The sequence below is a fragment of the Nilaparvata lugens genome, chromosome 11, assembly GCF_014356525.2.
Source record: "Nilaparvata lugens isolate BPH chromosome 11, ASM1435652v1, whole genome shotgun sequence".
Classification (NCBI taxonomy): domain Eukaryota; kingdom Metazoa; phylum Arthropoda; class Insecta; order Hemiptera; family Delphacidae; genus Nilaparvata; species Nilaparvata lugens.
The window spans coordinates 35283358-35303863 of record NC_052514.1 but is presented as its reverse complement, the minus strand read 5'-3'; the positions used below and the strand labels follow the sequence as shown (position 1 = coordinate 35303863).

The 20506-nt window shown below is 38.5% G+C and overlaps 2 protein-coding genes across 2 annotated transcripts; one reads left to right on the top strand and one right to left on the bottom strand.

Moving 5' to 3' along the window:
• The first annotated feature begins 1233 nt into the window (after nt 1–1233).
• Nucleotides 1234–9360, top strand: LOC120353669. The gene is made up of 3 exons (XM_039438311.1): nt 1234–1305; nt 4948–5053; nt 8688–9360. The coding sequence occupies exons 1-3, from the start codon at nt 1297–1299 to the stop codon at nt 9074–9076; spliced, it is 504 nt and encodes a 167-aa protein (XP_039294245.1). The 5' UTR covers nt 1234–1296; the 3' UTR covers nt 9077–9360.
• Nucleotides 9361–10147: 787 nt separating this feature from the next.
• LOC111061086 (collagen alpha-1(II) chain) lies at nt 10148–19863 on the bottom strand. Its single transcript, XM_039437286.1, is given in 5 exon segments — nt 10148–11319; nt 11322–14573; nt 14576–16539; nt 18852–18975; nt 19846–19863. Coding segments are annotated over 5 exon segments (6384 nt in total). The 3' UTR covers nt 10148–10293.
• Between the last annotated feature and the right edge of the window lie 643 nt (nt 19864–20506).

Here is a 20506-nt window from a genome sequence, read left to right as displayed (position 1 = left end):
ATCAGCTACCGTCTATAGAAGGCATTGACAAGACAGAAGATCGACAACGTTGCCCTTCTATCTTTCTCCATTACTATAATAACGTGCACCTCACTACAGTGAATTTTCGAATTGAATAGTGATATCGAATCAGATGAATGGTTTCCACAGCACATTATCCTATATCAATTTATTAATTCAATGAATATCGGGGCACCGAGCTTCGCTCGTTATTTTTATTTATTGATAAACAGAACACAATATTCTCTAAAATGATCGTGTTTATATTTATTTCACAGCTGGCTATACGTCAGCTTATGATTTCGGGGATGCGATATTTTGATTTTCCACAGAATCATTCGCTCACGTTTTACTATCCACAGACGACGGAAGTCTCAGCTGTTTCAGCCAAGGATGAATTATCCTTTTAATGTCGTCCAGTGAGTTTTCTCAAGGATGAGAACTCGTGCCATCGAAGTTTTATATCATAAACCTACTATGTTCCAAATTTCGTGAAAATCGTTGAAGCCGTTTTCCAGATACGTTGAACATAAATAACAAGATATAAATATAAATAACCAGATACAAAAATACAGAAATCGCTCGCTTAATATAATAGGATAAGTTGTGACAAGATTTCTTTTTCTAGCAAAGTCAATCATTTAACAAATAATTATTCATTCATTCTCTTGTAACACTGTTGTTAATAATTTATTGGTGACCGATTTTGATTTGATTTTGTGTCAATGAGTTTGAAATTCTAATTTTCCTAGGTGATTGACTTATAGAATCTATAAAATAATAGATCAAAGGAACTAATGAACGCCCAGTTTGTGTTATTATTCCTTGAAGCTACTGAAAATTAGCATTGCACAATAATTTTCGAAACGTTACTCCACAACATTGCATAATAGTGAACTATTTACTCGACCTACTTCCAGTTTGGGTCAACTATTCTCCCATTCAGCATTGATTAAATGGAAAGCATTCAGTGTAATCCATAAGAAATCCTGACAGTTCAAAATGGATCTTACTAGGCTCCACAATGGTCAGCCAGAGAAAAGACGCTAATTACATATTTTTGCAGCCGTCTACACACAAGGATAGTAGATAGGAATATGTCTGTAATACCTACCGTAGGTCTATTTACTATCCTTGGTCCACACATACGTCTTTTGACAAATTGTGACGATTTCCAAGTCAAATGATCAAGGCAGAAGCTCGGAGACACTTTCCTTGGTTCGGACCGTGAGTATAAGAGTAAGTTTGAGGCAGTCAGGTGTCAGTAACTTCAGAAGTGAGCTTGGAGTAGTCAACATGTCTCTGGTGAGTTAAGGACTAACTATAAACTCTAAGATAAACTTTAAGAATAAACTATAAAACTTTAAACTACTGAACTATAAACTTTAAGAGTTATAACTTCAAGATACTGCTTTACCAGTTATCATCATCATCATAATTCTAAGTGGAAGGATTAGGATATTGCATGCTCTGACATATAAATAGTTAAAGTTCATCTCTCATAATCATCCCTCTCATTCCACACGCACAAGCCTGAGAGCTTATGTGGGCATCACCCTCAGTATTATTATTATTTAAAAATGTTTTTTGATTTTGAGTCTACAACCAATCACTAAAAATTGACAATCAGCCAAAATAATATATTCCTGTTCAATTAATTAATTGTTACAATGGTTCATAGTAGTAGTGGCATATTCTTTTATTTATTTAATCATTCACAATTACACAACTTACAGAAAAGTACCATAGGCTAACTTACGCCCAAAACGGTTCCAATTCTAATTTATACAACAGTCCAAATGTAGCTAGAGGTTATGTGTCACTTCAACATTCCTCAGTTACACACGCAATTTACAATTCAAAACACACAAAAATAATTTTTAAATTGAAAAATACTACAATATGATACTTCTATGAACATACAGCGTCGACGTATAATCTCTATACGGTATATAAAAATGCATGTCTGTTCGTGTGTTAGTTTGTTTGTTCCCCATAAACTCGAAAACTACCTGACAGAACTGCATGAAACTTTGGGAATATGTTGTGTGAATTATGGGGATGGTTTCTGACCAGAAATTTTAATAGGGGGGCTAATAATAATTATATATTGATTCATTTTACAGACCTATGTTTTCGAAATTGTCAGCCGAGCGGCTAACGTAGAACGGGAAGATCATCATGATTCAAGATCATGTTGTGATAATATGATTATTTAGCATATGATCTTACCAGCTGTAATAAACACGTCACTCTGTGATAAAATTGTTTACTGGTACTAAAACGGTAGTTTTAAGCACATAAGAAATCCTTATTGAGATGTAAATAAAAAATATTGATTGTCAGATAAATTTCATAATTCGCCAAATAGAGTCAAGTGTGACATCATATACATTGACTTTTTGGCGGTATGGAGTTCGCCGGGTAAGCTAGTATTCAATACAAGCCCTAATACAGATGGAAATTACTGAAATATTGGATTTATTCAAATGCTTATGAATTGATAATAATTATTATTGAACAAAAATTCAAATCAGGTAGTAGCAAGAGTCTTCAGGGTTATTTACAGAAATCAATTAGAATTTTCGTTTGATAATAATAATATTATTAAAAAGTCTTATCAATACTTTATCTAGCAATCAACTTCAAAGCAGTGATGTTTGAGTTATGATAAAAATCCGCGAAATGATGCCACTATCAATTTCCAATTCTCATAAAATTTTTACAAGAGAATTGTTTTCAAATAACTAAGCAGGGTCACACCAGACTTGTCAACAAAATGTTTTTCCCGTCCTTATAAATTCTTAGGTTGGCATATGTGCGTATGCATACAGCATGTTGTGTTTGCAAAGAACATGGTATTTATTTATTCAACAATGATAAACACATAATCATAGAAATGGTATCGTAGCTTGGGAAATGGTAGAGCAGGCTTATAGCCCTTACTATTCCATCCCTGAATTTCGATTGCAAATCAGTTCAATTTGGTAGAATTAATGAGGGCGAGAGAAAATGTTGTTGACAAACTCAGCTTTTGTGTAAACGCAGCTCAATAAAATCTGCATTGAATATTGGGTCGCTATTCTTTGATCTCGTACAAATCGTATGTAATTCAGTTTAGAGTGACTGGATTATCTTTGCTAGCGAGGCCAGAATTTAGAGGTATGAGGAAATGAGGACGCTAGGAATCACAGTATATAGAAGAATATAATTCCATCTAAATACCGTGCTAGGAATAACTACACAGAGCTTGTGGCAAATATTTGAAGTTTGTTGCAGCATTAATATAATTTTTGCTTGCATACTTATTAATTCCATGAGAATATCGTCATTGATGATCAATAGTAAAATATAAACATTGATTTATAACGTATGGCATCTTCAAGGGTTAGGCCTACTGAATATTTTTGAATGGATTAACTTGCACCTTTCCACTTATATTTTTGTACAAATAGCCTACTTTGATATGGATATCCCGACATTCTCCGCCTATAATGCCATTATCTAGATAAGTCAAAATTGAACAATTCTTCATAGTTCATCTGTTCGAAATAATATTTATTTATATTTTTCATAGCCCATATTAAAAGAAACATCTTTGTTCAGTGAACTGTTCTCTCAAACCACAAACATAGAAAATGTGGAAAATTGGCCAGAGAGTTATATTTGGAAGACAATATTTGTTTCCACAGTGAACTCAAGATAACATTATGAATGAATAGATATGGAGTGGACTTGAAGAACTTCGCCATTGAATAAAAATAGGAATTTTGAGTGATAGTAAGTTGACTAGTATAAGTTGGATAGTTAAGCTACCACTTGACAAGTAAGATTATTTAGGCATTGTTCACATTCAGTTCGAATGAGCAACGCATTTCTAGCTTGACAAATAGAATATTGAGAAGAAACTAAAAAACGAATGTTTTTCATATTTTTCAGACTCTCAAGCTCAATCCAGTGAAATAGAAAGGAAAATAAAAATCTTAGTACCCTTTTTTGAAATATTTAATCACAACATGTTTCGGACTTTGATGCCATTGTCAAGTCTAGAAAACATGTTGTGATTGAATATTTCAAAAAAGGGTACTAAGATTTTTATTTTTCTTTCCATTTCTATAAATGTAGCGCTATACAGAAAATAGATAAATCAATCCAGTGAGTATAGAATGTATGGATGTAATGTTAATAAAAACAATATAAAACTTGTAGTACCCTTTAATAAAAGCTTTAAAATATTTTAACGACTATTATCGACCATTGGACATTTTCAATGAAAATAATTTCCATGGTCGAAAACTACCGTAACTGTATTATCCAGGTAATATGGGTAATATAGTTACTGTAGTCGAAACTAGTCGTCAAAATATTTTAAAGTTTTTAATAAAGGGTACTACAAGTTTTATATTGTTTTTATTAACCCTTTACATTGTAATGGGTTAACCCATTACATCCATACATTCATTATTACATTCTATACTCACAGGATTGATTCATCTATTTTCTGTATAGGGCAACATTTATAGAAATAGGAAGAAAAATAAAAATCTTAGTACCCTATTCAAGACTTGAAAATGGCATCAATGTCCGAAACATGTTGTGATTAAATATTTCAAACAAGGGTACTAAGATTTTTATTTTTCTTCCTATTTCACTGGATTGAGTTTTTAATAAAGGGTACTACAAGTTTCATCTTGTTTTTATTAATTTGAATGAAGTAGCCCATAAGTGGAGTGATTTTATGGATGTAATGTTGCATTCTATTCTCACTGGCTCAATCACAGTATTCTTGTGTTGACGTTAATTTTCATCTTGTTTTTATAGTTCTCATAATTCACTATTTGCATACTTCTTCCATATATTTATTTAAATTATTGCAATTCTTGGTATCAATACTGTAATGCATTGGAGTGAATGAATGTTTTATGATTTTTCAATTCTGTTTTGTAGGATATAGTGTTGATCAGTATCCTGCTGTTGAGATCTACCAATGGGGAGGCTCCTCCTGCAGAGACGCTGGCGATCGTTCCCGAACTGGATACAACCAACACAGCAGGTCAGTTTCTCAATAAAAATAATAATAATTAAAAACATCATGATTTTTTCCGAAAATTAGACTGTTGTAGATCAAGTTTTGAGAAAGAATCGATGACATTCATCACCTTGAAAAAAATGTAATTCATGGATAATATGCAGAGTGAGTCATCGTATGTATGGGAACCCTTCAATAAATTGGAGTCTGTTTGTAAATTATATACTGTAACTTCCAGTAATAACTTACCAATATCTTATCCTAAAAAATACAGTAATAATCTACAGCAGTCTCCTACTCATTGAAGGGTTCCCATACATATGACGACTCACTCTGTATTTATGCTCAACTAAGATTAGACAAAAAATGGACCATCATCATTCTTCCCCTCGATTTTCTTTATAAATTATTGTGTTGATGTTGGGAAGGATTCTTCAGGCGTTGAGTATTCCAACAAAATTTTGCATTTTCTATGACCTATTTTCACCCAATTTAATTACTTCAAAACCTCTTTTACCTCTTACAAATATTCCAATATTATTAATTCCCGGGCTGGCAAATAATTTTTAAATAGTAGCGCTCATCGAATTTCCATCTAGCTGTTTACCCTGTTATCAATATTCTCAGTAGCAGAAGTCTCCGGGGTGATTTACAGCATTTAATTTGGATTTTCGTTTAATAATAATCAATTCATTACTATTAGGATAATGACAATATCTCAGTAATTTCTGCATTCCAATATTAATTTCCCACCTCTTTTAACGTCCATCCTTTTTTACCACCTCATTTTTCTATTCAATCTTTCAATTATTCCAATTAACTTATTTATACATATTGATATTCCCTTCATTAAAGGCAGATTTCCACATATGAGTATGGAAGTCAGTGGCCGGTACAGTCAAACTATTAGAAATTATTTCTATGAGCTCTAATGGCACGAGTATTCATATAGTGTCTTTTGAGAACCTAAATTCTCAGACAACTATAATTAAGTTTGGAAATCATGCGAGACCCCGAAGGTGGAGGGGTTAGTGAAATTTCTAGCACTATTCTAGTGGTGAGGAATCCGAATAAAAATCATTTGACGATTGATTGCCTCTATATTAAATATTTAAATTCAAACAACACTTTACAATAAATACTTTCTTCAATTAAAGATTATCTTTGTCTTTAAGAGACCAAATTTACTTATTTTTACGTCTTTAAGAGACCAAAATTTAAGGGACACATCGAATTCTGGTGGGGAAAGATCAAGTACTCATCTTGTAGTTGTCGTCGCGATGTCCGGAGTCCCTGGCGGAGATGGATGAAGGTTGAAGATTTTAGTCGTCCTCCAGGAATGTTCAGCGTCGCGGCGACAGATCCAAAGGGAGTTAGTCTTGTTCTCTCCTCATCAGCGTTCAATGACGTGATTCCATCCATGGTTGGAAGAAGTCGCCGGCCCTTTCACAATGGAAATTCTCAGCCCGATACAGAAACCTGATGACAAATTTACAACAGAATTAGAAACATAATAATTACCAATATCTAATAGGATTGTATTCAATTGATGATCTAGGTAGATCATCAAATAAATCCAATTCACCGCTTCCTATGAGGAAATAAATAATATTATTAACATACATAAATCACTTCACAAATTATAAATCATATTCAATGACAATAATAAAAATACTCACCCAAAATGGGTATTGAAGATGCGTAGTATAGAGGGAATCAATCGTCAATTATCTCAACTATCCCATAGCTATAAGGGGACTTTTACTTCTAAATATTATTCTTACATTAAATGTCCGATTTACTTGGACAATCAATTATTAAATTCTCCTGGAGAGAATGGAATGTACCCCCAAACGAAAACATATTACTGGAAATTGTAAGAAATCTCAAGAAACAGTTAACACTCTGACAGCTGGGATTAGAATGATTGCTCTCCTAGTTTTCAGAGGCTTCCAGATTGATCAGTTTTACCATCACACTTTGAAATATTTACCCGATCGCCGGTGAATTTCTCTTCGTCCACTCTCTTTCTCCTCAGTAAGTAAGGAAGGTGATACGTTCAAGCAAGAAGGAAACTAGGAGAGAAAAGTTATTTCCCTTTTGCAAGTTTAGAATTATGGGATTGAATCAGCATACTTCTGGCGTCTAGATCGTCGTGAGAACAGATAATTCCAGTGGGATCGTGGGCCAAGGACTTTAATAAATTCTGATCATAATTATAACGATTTTAGAAATGCTGGCTAAGTTGCCAATGAACATAATAAATTTACTATCTTCATGGGAACTGAATACTACTAACTTAAGATAGAATAAATTCCATTTAATAACTCAAAATTTTGGTACATTCATATTCCTTTGACCGGGCTGAATGAGAATGGTTCCATTGGAGCTTATGAGAGTTATATTTTCACTGAGCAGACAAGCTTTGATATTTGAACCTACTGGCCTTGATACTAATATGTGGCAATTAAGCTCCTTCACTTTCTCATACATTGTTCCTACATGAATGTTTTCCTACATTCCAATTCCAATTTTCTATTTCCCATTTTCTACACTCTGATGCTTCTAGTTTTATATATATTTATTACCAATTTAATACTTTTCATGCGATCTTCATCCATTTTTTAACTATTATCACCTTTATACCTTTACCTTTATGACATACAAATTCGAATTGGATAAAATATGTGAATTTTGGATAATACGAGTATATTTAGCTCCTTATTCTAGTTTATTATTCCATCATTCTAGTGAGAAGAAAATTGAGATCATACACTAGTATAGTCAGATCCACGTTATAACGGCAGTGTTTGATTAGCAATGGTATTGTTATCCTTGTCTATCATTCAACAATGCGGATAGCGCTAGCTCTTTCTCGCTTTGCTCTGTTGACAGATCGTCTTTTAACAATGTAGAATTAATAATTAATCCACAAAATATTCCATCTTCATTATGAAAATTCATTATGAAACTATTGAACAAAATAATTTCTTTCTTAATAAAATATAATTGATTATTTTAAACAAGAATGAACAGTCGATATTACTACAATCATTATTCTATCCTTGTCTATCATTCAACAAAGCGGATAGCGCTATCACTTTCTCGCGTTGCTCTGTTGACAGATCGTCTTTTAATAATGTAGAATTAATAATCAATTAATGAAATATTTCATCCTAATTATGGATATTCATTAAGAAACTATCAAAAAATAATATAATTTCTTGCTTAATAAAATATAATTGATTATTTTAAACGAGAATGAACAGTCAATATTACTACAATAAACCTGTATCAGCTACCGTCTATAGAAGGCATTGACAAGACAGAGGATCGGCAACGTTGTTCTGCTATCTTTCTCCACTGCCATTATAACATGGACCTCACTATAGAAGAACTTCTATATCATTCTTTTAAAATTTTATATCTTTATACCTAGTATCATGACTTTTATACCTAGATTTAGATCACCTTTTGTATACCTAGTTTCATTTCTTTTTACAAGCAATTAAATCTTTATATCACCTTTTTTATACCTATTTTCATAACTCTTGAACATTGTTTTCACCTTTTATATCTAGTCTTAGACCACTTCTTTATAACTAGATCTATACCTTTTCCAAGCAAATTTTTCACACCTAGTTTTTCCTTTTCCAGGGAGTGTACAGCGCGAGCTCAGCCTACTCCAACTACCAACCAACGGCGGGTTACACAACCCCTGCAGTCAACCCCTATCCTTCAACGCGACCCTACAGTGTGAGCTCCACCTACCTGCCTGTCATACCTGTCTCTACCTCCTACTACACCCTGGCACGACCTCCGCCAGTCTACGGAGTGCCGTACACGGCCAGACCCTGGCCGGCCCCGTCTGCGGCCTGGGCCGTCAATGCGGCTCAGCCGTGGCCTTCTGCGGCTCCCTGGTCGCCTGCGGCTCAGCCGTGGCCGTCTGCGACTCCTTGGTCTGCAGCTGCGGCGCCCTGGGCATACGGGGCGCCCGGGTATAACTACGATAACCCGAATCTTGTGGGAATCAAGCCGCCGTTGTGAGTTGTCTAAGAACGTGTAATAAGAGGCTACTATTTTTGCATTGAGTTGAATTTTTGCTTGAAATTAATGAATGAGGTCATATAAACTAAAGTTCACATTCTCCAAAATAAGTATATGAACCACATGTTTTTATGTTCGATAATCTTGATTGAAGTAATTTTCTTCAGCAAAATCATCATTGAGAAACAGTTGTTATTGTCCCTTTTTGTGTAGTTGAGAAGTTGATATTGTGGTAATTCTTCATATTGAATGAAAAAAGCAAAGAAATTGTCAAAAAATCACAGATTTATTGATACTTAAAAAAAACCGGTTTCGGTTATTTCACCTTGTCAATCTCTGATAAACTCTGTCAATCTCTGTTTAGCAGAGATTGACAATGGTGTAATAGCTGAAACTGGTGTTTCTAAGTATCAATAAATCTGTGTTTTTTGACAATTTCTTAGTCTTTTTCATTCAATTTCTTCAAAGAATCGTTCTTTGCTTATACTTCACTGATATCCTTAATTCCCAATCTATTTCTGTGAGGCTACTCTTGATACTTTTATAGGATCACACACAAGTACCATTTCCAAAGTGATTCTATATCTTCAAGAAGCTTCAGGTATTTCTTTAGGAGTGATATCGAATCAGTTCAATAGACAGCTCAAAATATTTCTTACAAAATTTATAGATCCATCCTAATCAAAAAGTGAATTTTTTCAGTGGGGTTTTGTCCAAGAAGTTATGTCATACCAGAGCAGTTTTATTTTTGGAGTTGACATCAGATATAATCTATAACGAATTTATAATTTTGAATCTTCCATTAATTCTCTATCAATAATCGTAGATAATTAATCAGTTAACAATATTATCATCAACATCATGTTTTCATCATGACTTAAAAAATTTCAATTTATAAGCTTTCATGGGTCTAATACTCTTCATAGTTCTTTCATGCAATAGGATAGCCTACTTATTATTAGTTGAGAAACAATATTTCAGTATTTCAGTTTTCACATTGCAGAATGAACTTCATGATTTTACAAAGTCACAAATTTGGGGATTGAAAAAAAAAAATTGACAGGAGTTCAAATTCAGTTTCACTCATCAGTGATGAGAAAGTCGATTTTATAGAGCATACAGATGGAAATTTCATTGAACTCTTCTACAAACTGGTATAAATTCCAGGAAGCATGACATAACTTGTGGACAAGTCTCACTATAAACTAACTATTTATTTATTCTACAGGAGAAACACTCCTCCTCCTTGGAATAATTCGATCTCCAAATATCCCTCTCTTTGTTGTCACTGATTTCTGGTACTGCACATTAACCCTATCATCATACAAATGACTGTTCTTCAATGCATCCCTGAAATAACTCTGCTGTTGAGCCTCATTGTTCACTACCCTCTTGGATAACGCCCCTGAATTACACTGACTACACTGATAAGGCACAGCAAAAGCTGAGGGGAAGAAAGGCCTGATAGCTTGCTGTTGGTCTTCACCATTACCGGAACAGTAAGGGTAGAAAACAACTGGTATGTATCCAACCACATACCCTGGGGGAAGGGAACCTTGGTTGGGATCTGAAGATGGATTTGTACCGTTCCCGGAGGTAACGAAGTAACAGGGACACATGCTGGGACTGGGAACAATGGGAACAGGATAGGGAACAACATAAACAGGTTGAGATGTGTTGGGAGGGTTGGCGAATTGTTGAGGGGGTTGGGAAGGTTGGGAACAGTTGCATCCTGGACCTGAAGAGCCTTGGGGAGATGAACCTTGAGGAGAAGGACCTTGTTGGGATGAGCCTTGAGAAGTGGGACCTTGGGAATAAGAACCTCCATGAGTTGGACCTTGAGAAGAAGAACCAGGACTATGAGGAGATGAACCTTGGGAAGTTCCTCCACTTTCAGGAACAACTATTGGTTGACCAGTGTATATTGAATCAGGTTTTGATGTTGCAGTAGGACCACTCGGGTAACTACCACCAGATGATTGAGAAATGCTCTCTGGATGTACAGGAGCAGGTTGTCCAGTTTCTGATGTGGATCCTGTACTAACAGGTTTGGAAGGTTGGCTACCGTGGTGATGAGTTGGCTTAGAAGGTTCACCGATGGAACCTGAGTCAGGTTTCGATGGGTAACCAGGTTGAGTATCACCATGTCCAAAAGTACTTGATTCTGTTGTAACACTGCCATATTCAGGTTTACTGGTCTGGTAGCTGGGAGGATTGGGTTTCAGAGTGGGACTTTGACTAGGTCTATGAGTTGGAGAAGTTTGAGCAGGATAGCCAGTTGTAACAGGCCTATCAGTATTGGATATGAGGAGCTTGGTCCAGTAGATGAAGCTGGGTAACCTGGAGTATAACTTGGGTAACCTTGGGAATGGCTAGGATATCCTTGTGAGCCACTTGGGAAACCAGTTGTTTGGCTGGGATAACTTGTTGATTGACTTGGATACCCAGTTGTCTGACTTGGGTACCCTTGACCTGGGTATCCTGTAGAATGACTTGGATAACCTGTTGGTTGCCCGGGATAACTCTGAGGGTGACTTGGGTAGCCAGGTCTAGATCCTGGGTAACTAGTGGTATGACTGGGCTGATAGGGAGGGGGACTTCCTGTAGAGTAAGTTGGATAACCATTCGTGCTTGGTCTTCCTGGTTGTGGGGTGGAGAATCCTGGATATGGAGTTGATCCTGAGGGTGGATATCCAGTCTGAGATGTCCCAGAGCCAGGATAATTAGTTTGAGATCCTGAACCTGGATAATTGGTTTGAGATCCCAAACCAGGATAATCGGGTTGAGATCCTGAATTTGGATAATTCGTCTGTGATCCTGAACCTGGATAATTGGATTGAGATCCCGAACCAGGATGATTGGGTTGAGATCCTGAACTTGGATAATTTGTTTGAGATCCTGAACCAGGATGAGCAGTTTGATGTGATCCGGAGCCAGGATATGTGGTTTGTGATGAACCTGGATAACCAGATTGAGCCCCTGAACCAGGATAACCAGTTTGAGATCCTGAACCAGAGCAACCAGTTTGAGACCCAGAACCCGGATATCCAGTTTGAGAACCTGAGCACCCAGGTTGAGATGTTTGACCTGGATATCCAGGCCTGAAAGTTTGAGGAGGTCTTTGACTTGTTTGTTGTCCAGGATATGAGGTTTGACCTGGATATCCACTACCACCAGGTCTATAGGGTGGCTGTGTTGATTGACTTGGATAACCTGGGTATCCTGAGGGACTTGTTGTCATTTGGAAATGTGTGCTGCCTGGTCTATTTGTTTGACTTCCAGGAACATACCCCGGTTGATTGGGATAACTTGGGTATCCTCCATTCCCTCCACCACCAGGCCTGACTGGATATCCTGTCTGTTGACTTGTACCACCTGAGCTGGGAGGTTGAGAGCCACCATGACTTGGATAAGTTAATTGATTGCTGGGAACATTTGAAGGATACCCTGTCACACCTGAACCAGTTGGTTTAGTTGAACCAGTTGGTCTAGAAGGATACTGTGAAGGATATCTTGTTGTAGAAGTGAATACATTTTGACCTGATGGTCTGACTGAGGTAGGATTCTGTGTAAATCCTGTGAAAGGGGGTACTGTGGTCGGTCTAGTGGCATATCCTGGTCTTACTGTATCACCTCCTTGATGAGGTGGTCTAGTTACAGGAGGTTGTGGCTTACTGGGATAACCAGTTGGTTGACTTGATCCTTGGTGAACTGGACCTACTTGTATAGGTTTATAGGGAGGTTGAGTAGAATATGATGGTCTTGATGTTGTCACTGACCCAGCAGAGTTACACTGATTATAATTATCATAGGATCCTGGACTCCCTGATTGTGAACCACAAGGCTTATATTGTTCACTTCCTGGAGATCCAGGGACATAGGATGGTGGATTTGTTTGTGATACTTGATTGAATGTTTGACCTGATGGGCTAGGCTTCTGTGAATTCGTGGGATAACCAGAGCTAGGATGTTGTTCATTTGTGACTCCTGTAGCATAGCTAGGATGTGATGGTGTGGAGGATGATATTGGACTCAATGTTGCAGGGGAGCCACCATAAGTGGGTTGTGATGGAGCAGTTGTGACTTGTGGTCGATTTGATCCAGAACTGTGACTAGGAGACTGAGGATGAGGAGGAAGGTATGGTGTTCCAGGGAATCCATTGGAGCTCCCCGGCTTTTGATTATCTGGGTATGAAGGGTAACCCTGAACTCCAGGGGATCCTGGACCTGTACCCACTGGTCTTGTTGGAATGCATTGACCATTTGAAAATGTTTGACCATTCGAGCAGGATGAACCAGTTGGTTGTCCAGGAGCAGAAGGATATGGGGAGGGTCCTGTTTCACTACCACTAGGATAACCAGGCCTTGGTGGCCTCTCACTACCACCAGGCCTCTGAGGTTGACCTGGATGAGTTTGACTTGGATAACCAGGTTGTGACTGGCCTGGATAACCTGGTTGAACTTGACCGGGATAACCAGGTTGAGACTGGCCTGGATAACCTGGTTGGGTTTGACTTGGATAACCAGGTTGATGAGCTGTGGGGTAACCAGGTTGTGATTGGCCGGGGTAACCGGGAGCACTACCAGTATTCCCCGGTTTTTGTGGTTGGTATCCTTGAAATTGACCTGGATATCCTGGTTGTACACCACTTGTACCATGTCCTGTAGTGCCAGAGGGATGTGTGGATGATGGAGCTCCTGGTTGTCCAGATGAGCTGGGATTCCCATGACCACCAAAAGCCCCAGGCTGTGAAGAGTCGACTGGGTATACTGATGAACTTGATGGAGGCTTGCTTCCTATCACTCCACTGGGAACCGTACCTGGTTTATGATATTGTGGACCTGCACCTCCTGGGTAACCTGGTTGAGTGCCTATTACGTTTGTTGATCCCTGAGGAACTGGCTTTATCTCTCCTGGACCACCTCCATGTCCTGGTTGTGGATGTTGTCCTGGTTCAGAGGGATGATGAGGAGAACCACCTCCTGGAACTGGTTGTTGAGGAGTGACAGATTGTCCTGGATAGCCAGGTTGAGGAACTTGTGATCCAGGAAGGTATGTGTGGGAAGGAACACTTGGCCTATCAGTTACATCAGGATGTGGTACTTGTGGCCCTCCTGGTCCTTGTGGCCCTCCTGGTCCTTGTGGCCCTCCTGGTCCTTGTGGCCCTCCTGGTCCTTGTTGCCCTCCTGGTCCTTGTGACCCTTCTGGTCCTTGTGGCCCTCCTGGTCCTTGAGGCCCTCCTGGTCTTTGTGGCCCTCCTGGTCTTTGTGGCCCTCCTGGTCCTTGTGCCCTCCTGGTCCTTGTGCCCTCCTGGTCCTTGTGGCTCTCCTGGTCCTTGTGGTCCATGTCCAGAAGGCACTCCTGACCCATGTGACCCTGCTGGTCCTTGTGGTCCATTACCAAAAGGTCCTCCTGGTCCCTGTAGTCCTCCAGGTCCTTGTGGTCCTCCTGGTCCCAGTGGCCCTCCAGGTCCTTGTGGTCCTCCTGGTCCTTGTGGTCCTCCTGTTCCTTGTGGACCATGACCAAATGGCCCTCCTGACCCTTGTGACCCCTCCTGGTCCTTGTGGTCCATTACCAAAATGTCCTCCTGGACCTTGTGGTCCTCCTGGTCCCTGTGGCCCTCCTGGTCCTTGTGAACCTCCTGGTCCTTGTGAACCTCCTGGTTCCTGTGACCCTCCTGGTCCTTGTGGTCCTTCTGGTCCCTGGGGTCCTCCAGGTCCTTGTGTTTCTCCATGTCCTTGTGGTCCTTGACCGAAAGGTCCTCCTGGTCCTTGTGGTCCATGACCCGAAGGTCCTCCAGGACCATGTGGTCCTCCAGGACCATGTGGTCCCCCAGGACCATGTGGTCCTCCAGGTCCTTGTGGTCCTCCTGACCCTTGTGGTCCTCCTTGTCCCTGTGGTCCATGACCTAAAGGTCCTCCAGGTCCTTGTGGTCCTCCTTGTTCTTGTGGTCCATGAACCGAAGACCCTCCAGGTCCATGTGGTCCTCCAGGTCCTTGTGGTCCTCCTTGTCCTTGTGGTCTATGTCCCAAAGGTCCTCCAGGTCCCTGAGGTCCTCCAGGTGCTTGTGGCCCTCCTGGTCCCTGGGGTCCTCCAGGTCCTTGTGGCCCTCCTGGTCCTTGAAGCCCTTCTTGTCCTTGTGGCCCTCCCAGCCCTTGTGGCCCTCCATGTCCTTGTGGTGCTCCTGGCCCTTGTGGCTCTCCTTGTCCATGTAGTCCTCCCGGTCCCTGTTGGCCTCCTGTTTCTTGAGGTCCTCCTGGTCCTTGTGGCCCCCCTGAACCTTGAGGCCCTTCTAGCCCCTGTAGCCCTCCTATTCCTCCAGGTCTAAAAGGTCCTCCAGATCCCTGAGGTCCTCCGGGTCTTTGTGGCCCGCCTTGTCCTTGTGAACCTTGACCAAAAGGTCCACCTGGTCCTTGAGGTCCGTGAGGTCCTCCTGGTCCTTGAGTTCCTCCAGGTCCTTGAGGTCCTCCAGGTCCTTGAGGTCCACCAGGTCCTTGTGGCCCTCCTGGTCCTTGAGGTCCTCCAAATCCTCCAGGACCACCAGGTCCTTGTGGCCCTCCTGGTCCTTGAGGTCCTCCAAATCCTTCAGGACCACCATGTCCTTGTGGCCCTCCTGGTCCTTGAGGACCTCCAAATCCTCCAGGACCACCAGATCCTTGTGGCCCTCCTTGTCCTTGAGGTCCTCCAAATCCTCCAGGACCCCCAGGTCCTGATCCACCTATTCCCGTAGGTTTTGTTGAACTCTGACCTGGCAGTATTGCCCCTTGAGGTCTAGATCCTTGAGGGTTTGGACCCTGGGATCCACCCAAATTCGATCCTGGACTTGGTGACTGTCCACTTGGTCTGAGTGGCTGTGGAGTTCCACCTGTACCTGGTCTTTGAGGACGTACTCCTGTCACCAATCCTTGAGGTCCTGTTGTGCTTGAGCTCCCAGGGCTTCCCACTGCAACACCTTGTCCTGATCCTGGTCTCTGAGGTTGATTTGAGGTTGTTGAACTTCCTGTACCAGTCACCGAGGGTTGTCCAGATGTGCCTACATTTACTGGTGGATTTCCAGGAAACTGTGGAGTCTGTGTGATGTTACCCATCAGATTTCCACATCCTTTGGGGAAATACAAATCCTTCCATGGTGTTATCTGACCATGATGTTCGTGATGATGTTCATGATTCTCTCCATGATTCTCATGATGTTCTCCATGATTTCCATGGTGTTCTCCATGGCTTTCATGATCGATGCTCTGTTCAGGTTCTTGATGGTGTTCATGGGGGTGGAGGAACAATTCTATGTCTTCCCCGGGCTTCACCACCCGGTAACCCCATCCATCAGAGAGGTAGTGGGTGACTCGTAGATTGCCATCAGGATCTATGTAGCCATAGCATCCGTAGACAACTCCATCTGGTCCCCTGTTCTCATGGTGAAACTGCCCATCTGGACCAAGCTCGTAACCAAAGTTGTAGGAGCCTGAAAAATGCAAATTTCTCTCTTTCATCATCACTGTTACCACAAATTTGTATTCTACAAAGCATTAAAATTACTACACAATTCATCACTGTTACTACAGAATTCAAATATAAATATTGTTCCTACCATTTGTGGAAGAATTTTTATTATGAGTGATCAAACTCTTGATAAGAATTGTGTAGATTATTAACAAGAAAGATTTTCCATAATATGAGGTTGTTGCTGAGAAATTTAATTCTATTGTAAAACCTGATGAAGTAGTTTCTTGGTACCGTTATAATTGAATCAAATGGAGCATAAACATATCCTAGTAAAACAGCGAATTATCTAGTGAGCATGCTCATTCTTTCAAAATTCATATCAACATAATCAATTCCAGGACTTGTCAATCTAACCTGGCAGGTTCATATTCATATAATATATTATATTAATTTTAAAATTCATAGCAACATAATATTAAATCCAAGAATTGTCAATCTAACCTGTCAGTTTCATATCCATATAATATATAATTCGAATATAAAAATTCATATCAACATAATATTGAATCTAGACCTTGTCAATCTAACCTTTCAGGTTCATATTCATATGGTATAAAGTTGTTCATTACAAAGCTAGATACACAACGAACACAAAATTCTCCAGGAAACTGTGAAGACAATTTTGAAGGGCTATTGATGATTATTCTCTGGGTGAATAATACTCTTTGGAAGTCACAGATCACCTCCCACAGTTCATAATTTATTCAATTCAACTCATATAGAATAATATTCAAATAATAATACTAAGGGTGATGCCCACATAAATGATTCTCTCAGGCTTGTGCGTGGGTAATGAGTGAGAGCAATAATGATGAGAGATGACGACTACTCTTCAGGTAGTCGGGACCGACGACTTATCGTCTCCTCCGAAAGATATTTTACCTATCTATTTGTTGATATAATTGCAAATCATAAATGGATATGATCGGGATAGCACAACAGGCATAGCCCAAAACTATTCTGTTCCCAAATTTTGATAAATAATAAAATGTCCGAAAAAATAGGTTATGTTCTTACTGAGGAAAGTTAAAGTTCAAAGTTCTGTCCAAAAATATATACGAGCTAGAAATTTTGAATATTATCCATGTAATAATGATGAAATGATACAATTTTCGACGATGTATCTGGTATTCTAAACACTCAATCCATTGGGGATCTATAACTACTATTCAATAGTAGTGTATTTCATATCGAGTAAGTTACAGTATCATTCTATAAACAGCAATAAGTTTGTTTCAAATAGGAATGCTTGCTCATCATTTCTACATGAAGTAATGTTATTTCAGTTATTGATTCAGCACAGGTACAGAGGATGAAAGAGGATAAGGTGAAATGACATACCATGCTATCCATAGTCGGATTCACTCATAATATTGTCACCAATCTTTGTATGGAAACCATTGATTATGGATAACTCTGACAGTTTGAAGTGTATCTCACTGAAACACAGCTTATTATTATTATCATAGAGTAAAGACACCGTTCTCGATTATTAATTGTCTTTGCTAATATTGACTGAGACAAGAGTTTAATCATAATGGTGAGGTCCACGTTATAATGACAGTGGAGAAAGATGGGAGAACAACGTCGCCGAACCTCTGTCTTGTCAATGCCTTCTATAAACAGCAGCTGATACAGGTTTATTGATGTAATATTAACTGTTCATTCTCGTTTGAAATAATCAATTCTATTTTATCCAGCAATCACTTTTATTTTTCAATAATCACTCTCACTATAGGAGAGAAGCTGACTATAGTTAAAATGTTATCTAAATTTGAGAGAGAAATAGTTCAAGGAGTATCCTGAGTTTTTCTCTCCCAATCAGTGCTACTTTGTAAAAATTATTTTATTTATTTATTTATTTATTCATATGCAAATACAATTCAGGTAAAAACAACAGGCATTTGCCCAAAACTGCTTCAAACCTTAATTTGGTATACACAGTCTAAAGGTTATGCTACTTACGTAACTTAAATGATAATTCGTACACAATTTCGAGTCCAAAAAATGTATCTACTACATTTTAGAATTTATTAGATTGATCAATTTCTAAATACGAATCCAAACAAAACTCTTCCTTCACAATTATTGCAAAAAAATATTGAAAATTTCACTCAAATCCACAAACTCATGTAAACAAATAAATAAATAAATAAATAGTGAGATCCACTTTAAACTGACAGCAATCCTCATTATATAACATCAATGTTTCCAATTCAACCAATGCTGACAGTTATAAGTGAATTTCTGTTGAGTATTATTCGAACTTACTGGTATTGAAATTTTGCTCCAAATATTGAGTTTTCTCAGGGTCTTCTATGTTCAGAACAACCTCTTTGTCACCGTTAGTTGGTCGCTGACTCCTTATCGTCTGAGGTGTGGTGATGAGGATAGCCTGTCAACAGAAAAGGGATAAAATTTATCGAAGAGTGAGTGATGAATGTTCAAAGTTTGATATAAAAATTATCAGAGGAAGATGGTCTGTGATAAGAATAAGGATAGTCTTTGAACAGAAACATAATGGAATTGATAGAAAAGTGAATGATGAAGATTTGAAATTTTACAAATTAGAATGATTAGATGAAAGATTACAAACGTACAGTGCTAAAAATGTACACAAATCCACACCAACTCGACTAATTACACTCAGAAATCATGAAAATTTGGAATATGAACAGGAAGTACAGAATCTAGCAAGATTCGTTTTGCTATTGTTGGAGCAAGTCTTTGTTTATTAGAGAAATAACTAGTAAATTTTTCAAACTTCTTCAAATAAACACTACTAGTTTTAGCACACATGCCATTTTCAGTGTTCTTCTCTCAAAATTTTGAAAAGATTTTGGAAAAAGGAAACTTGAAAATCGTGTTGAAAATGGTTTTGAACTAGAAGTGTTCATGTAAAAACGTTTTCAAGTTATTTCTATAATAATTGAACAATCAATTCAATTTATTCATTCTTATGGCTTTTATCGACAGAGAGATCTTCTCGGATATTCTGCCTTGCCGTATTACCCAATGTCATTTCCTATCAACAATCAAGTTTTTTGTACTCCTTGTTTCTAAAAGTTATGTACTCTCATCTACATATTTATTTTTTGTTCTGAATATGTTAATTGTTCATTTTTTCCATCATAATGTAGTGCTAGTATGCAATGGGTCTTGCAAGACCTGGCAATACATTATCATTTGTGATAAACAATCAATAAAGAATCAATCAATAAAGATTATAGGAATTAATTCAAGTAGCTCTATGATAACTATGTACTTTCTTGAAAATCCCCATTTTCCAGAAAATCCCTCCTTTCTAAACACAATATTTTAACCAAACTATAATTTAACTCATTATTCATTGTATATTTGTTCATTGAATTATCTTTGCCTATTAAGAAATCATTCAATGCATGAAACTTCATTGTTTTAATTGTTATAGTATTCTAATTTGTAATGTAATTGTTTTTTATGAATTAATTCTATTTGATTTGATTTGAACCACTATTTTGCTCTTTTACAAATAAACTAACCAAATATTTTCACTATATTTTTGCTCTTATTCCGGATTGATCAACCAGATATTGGCCTGATGATCTCAATTTGCGCAACTGACAACCACAATAATTCTGGGGGTGTTCACGCTTCATACCACCTGGTCTTCACTGATTCGAAATATTCGAGTCAACATTATTTGGACGGCGGACATTCCGAGGTTTACAGCCTCTACTGATGTTTTAGGAGGTTCGAAACCCTTCCTCAATCCTAGGTTTAGAGCCTCTACTGATGTTTTCGAAGGTTTGAAACCCTTCCTCCGCAACCCTATAACACGATTTATGAGAGGATTCTCTGTGGAGGGAGTGGGTTAGAATGTAGTTTAGTGTTTTGAGTTTAGAGTAGTTGTGTGTGTGTTAGGACCACGGTTTTGTGGTTTGGGT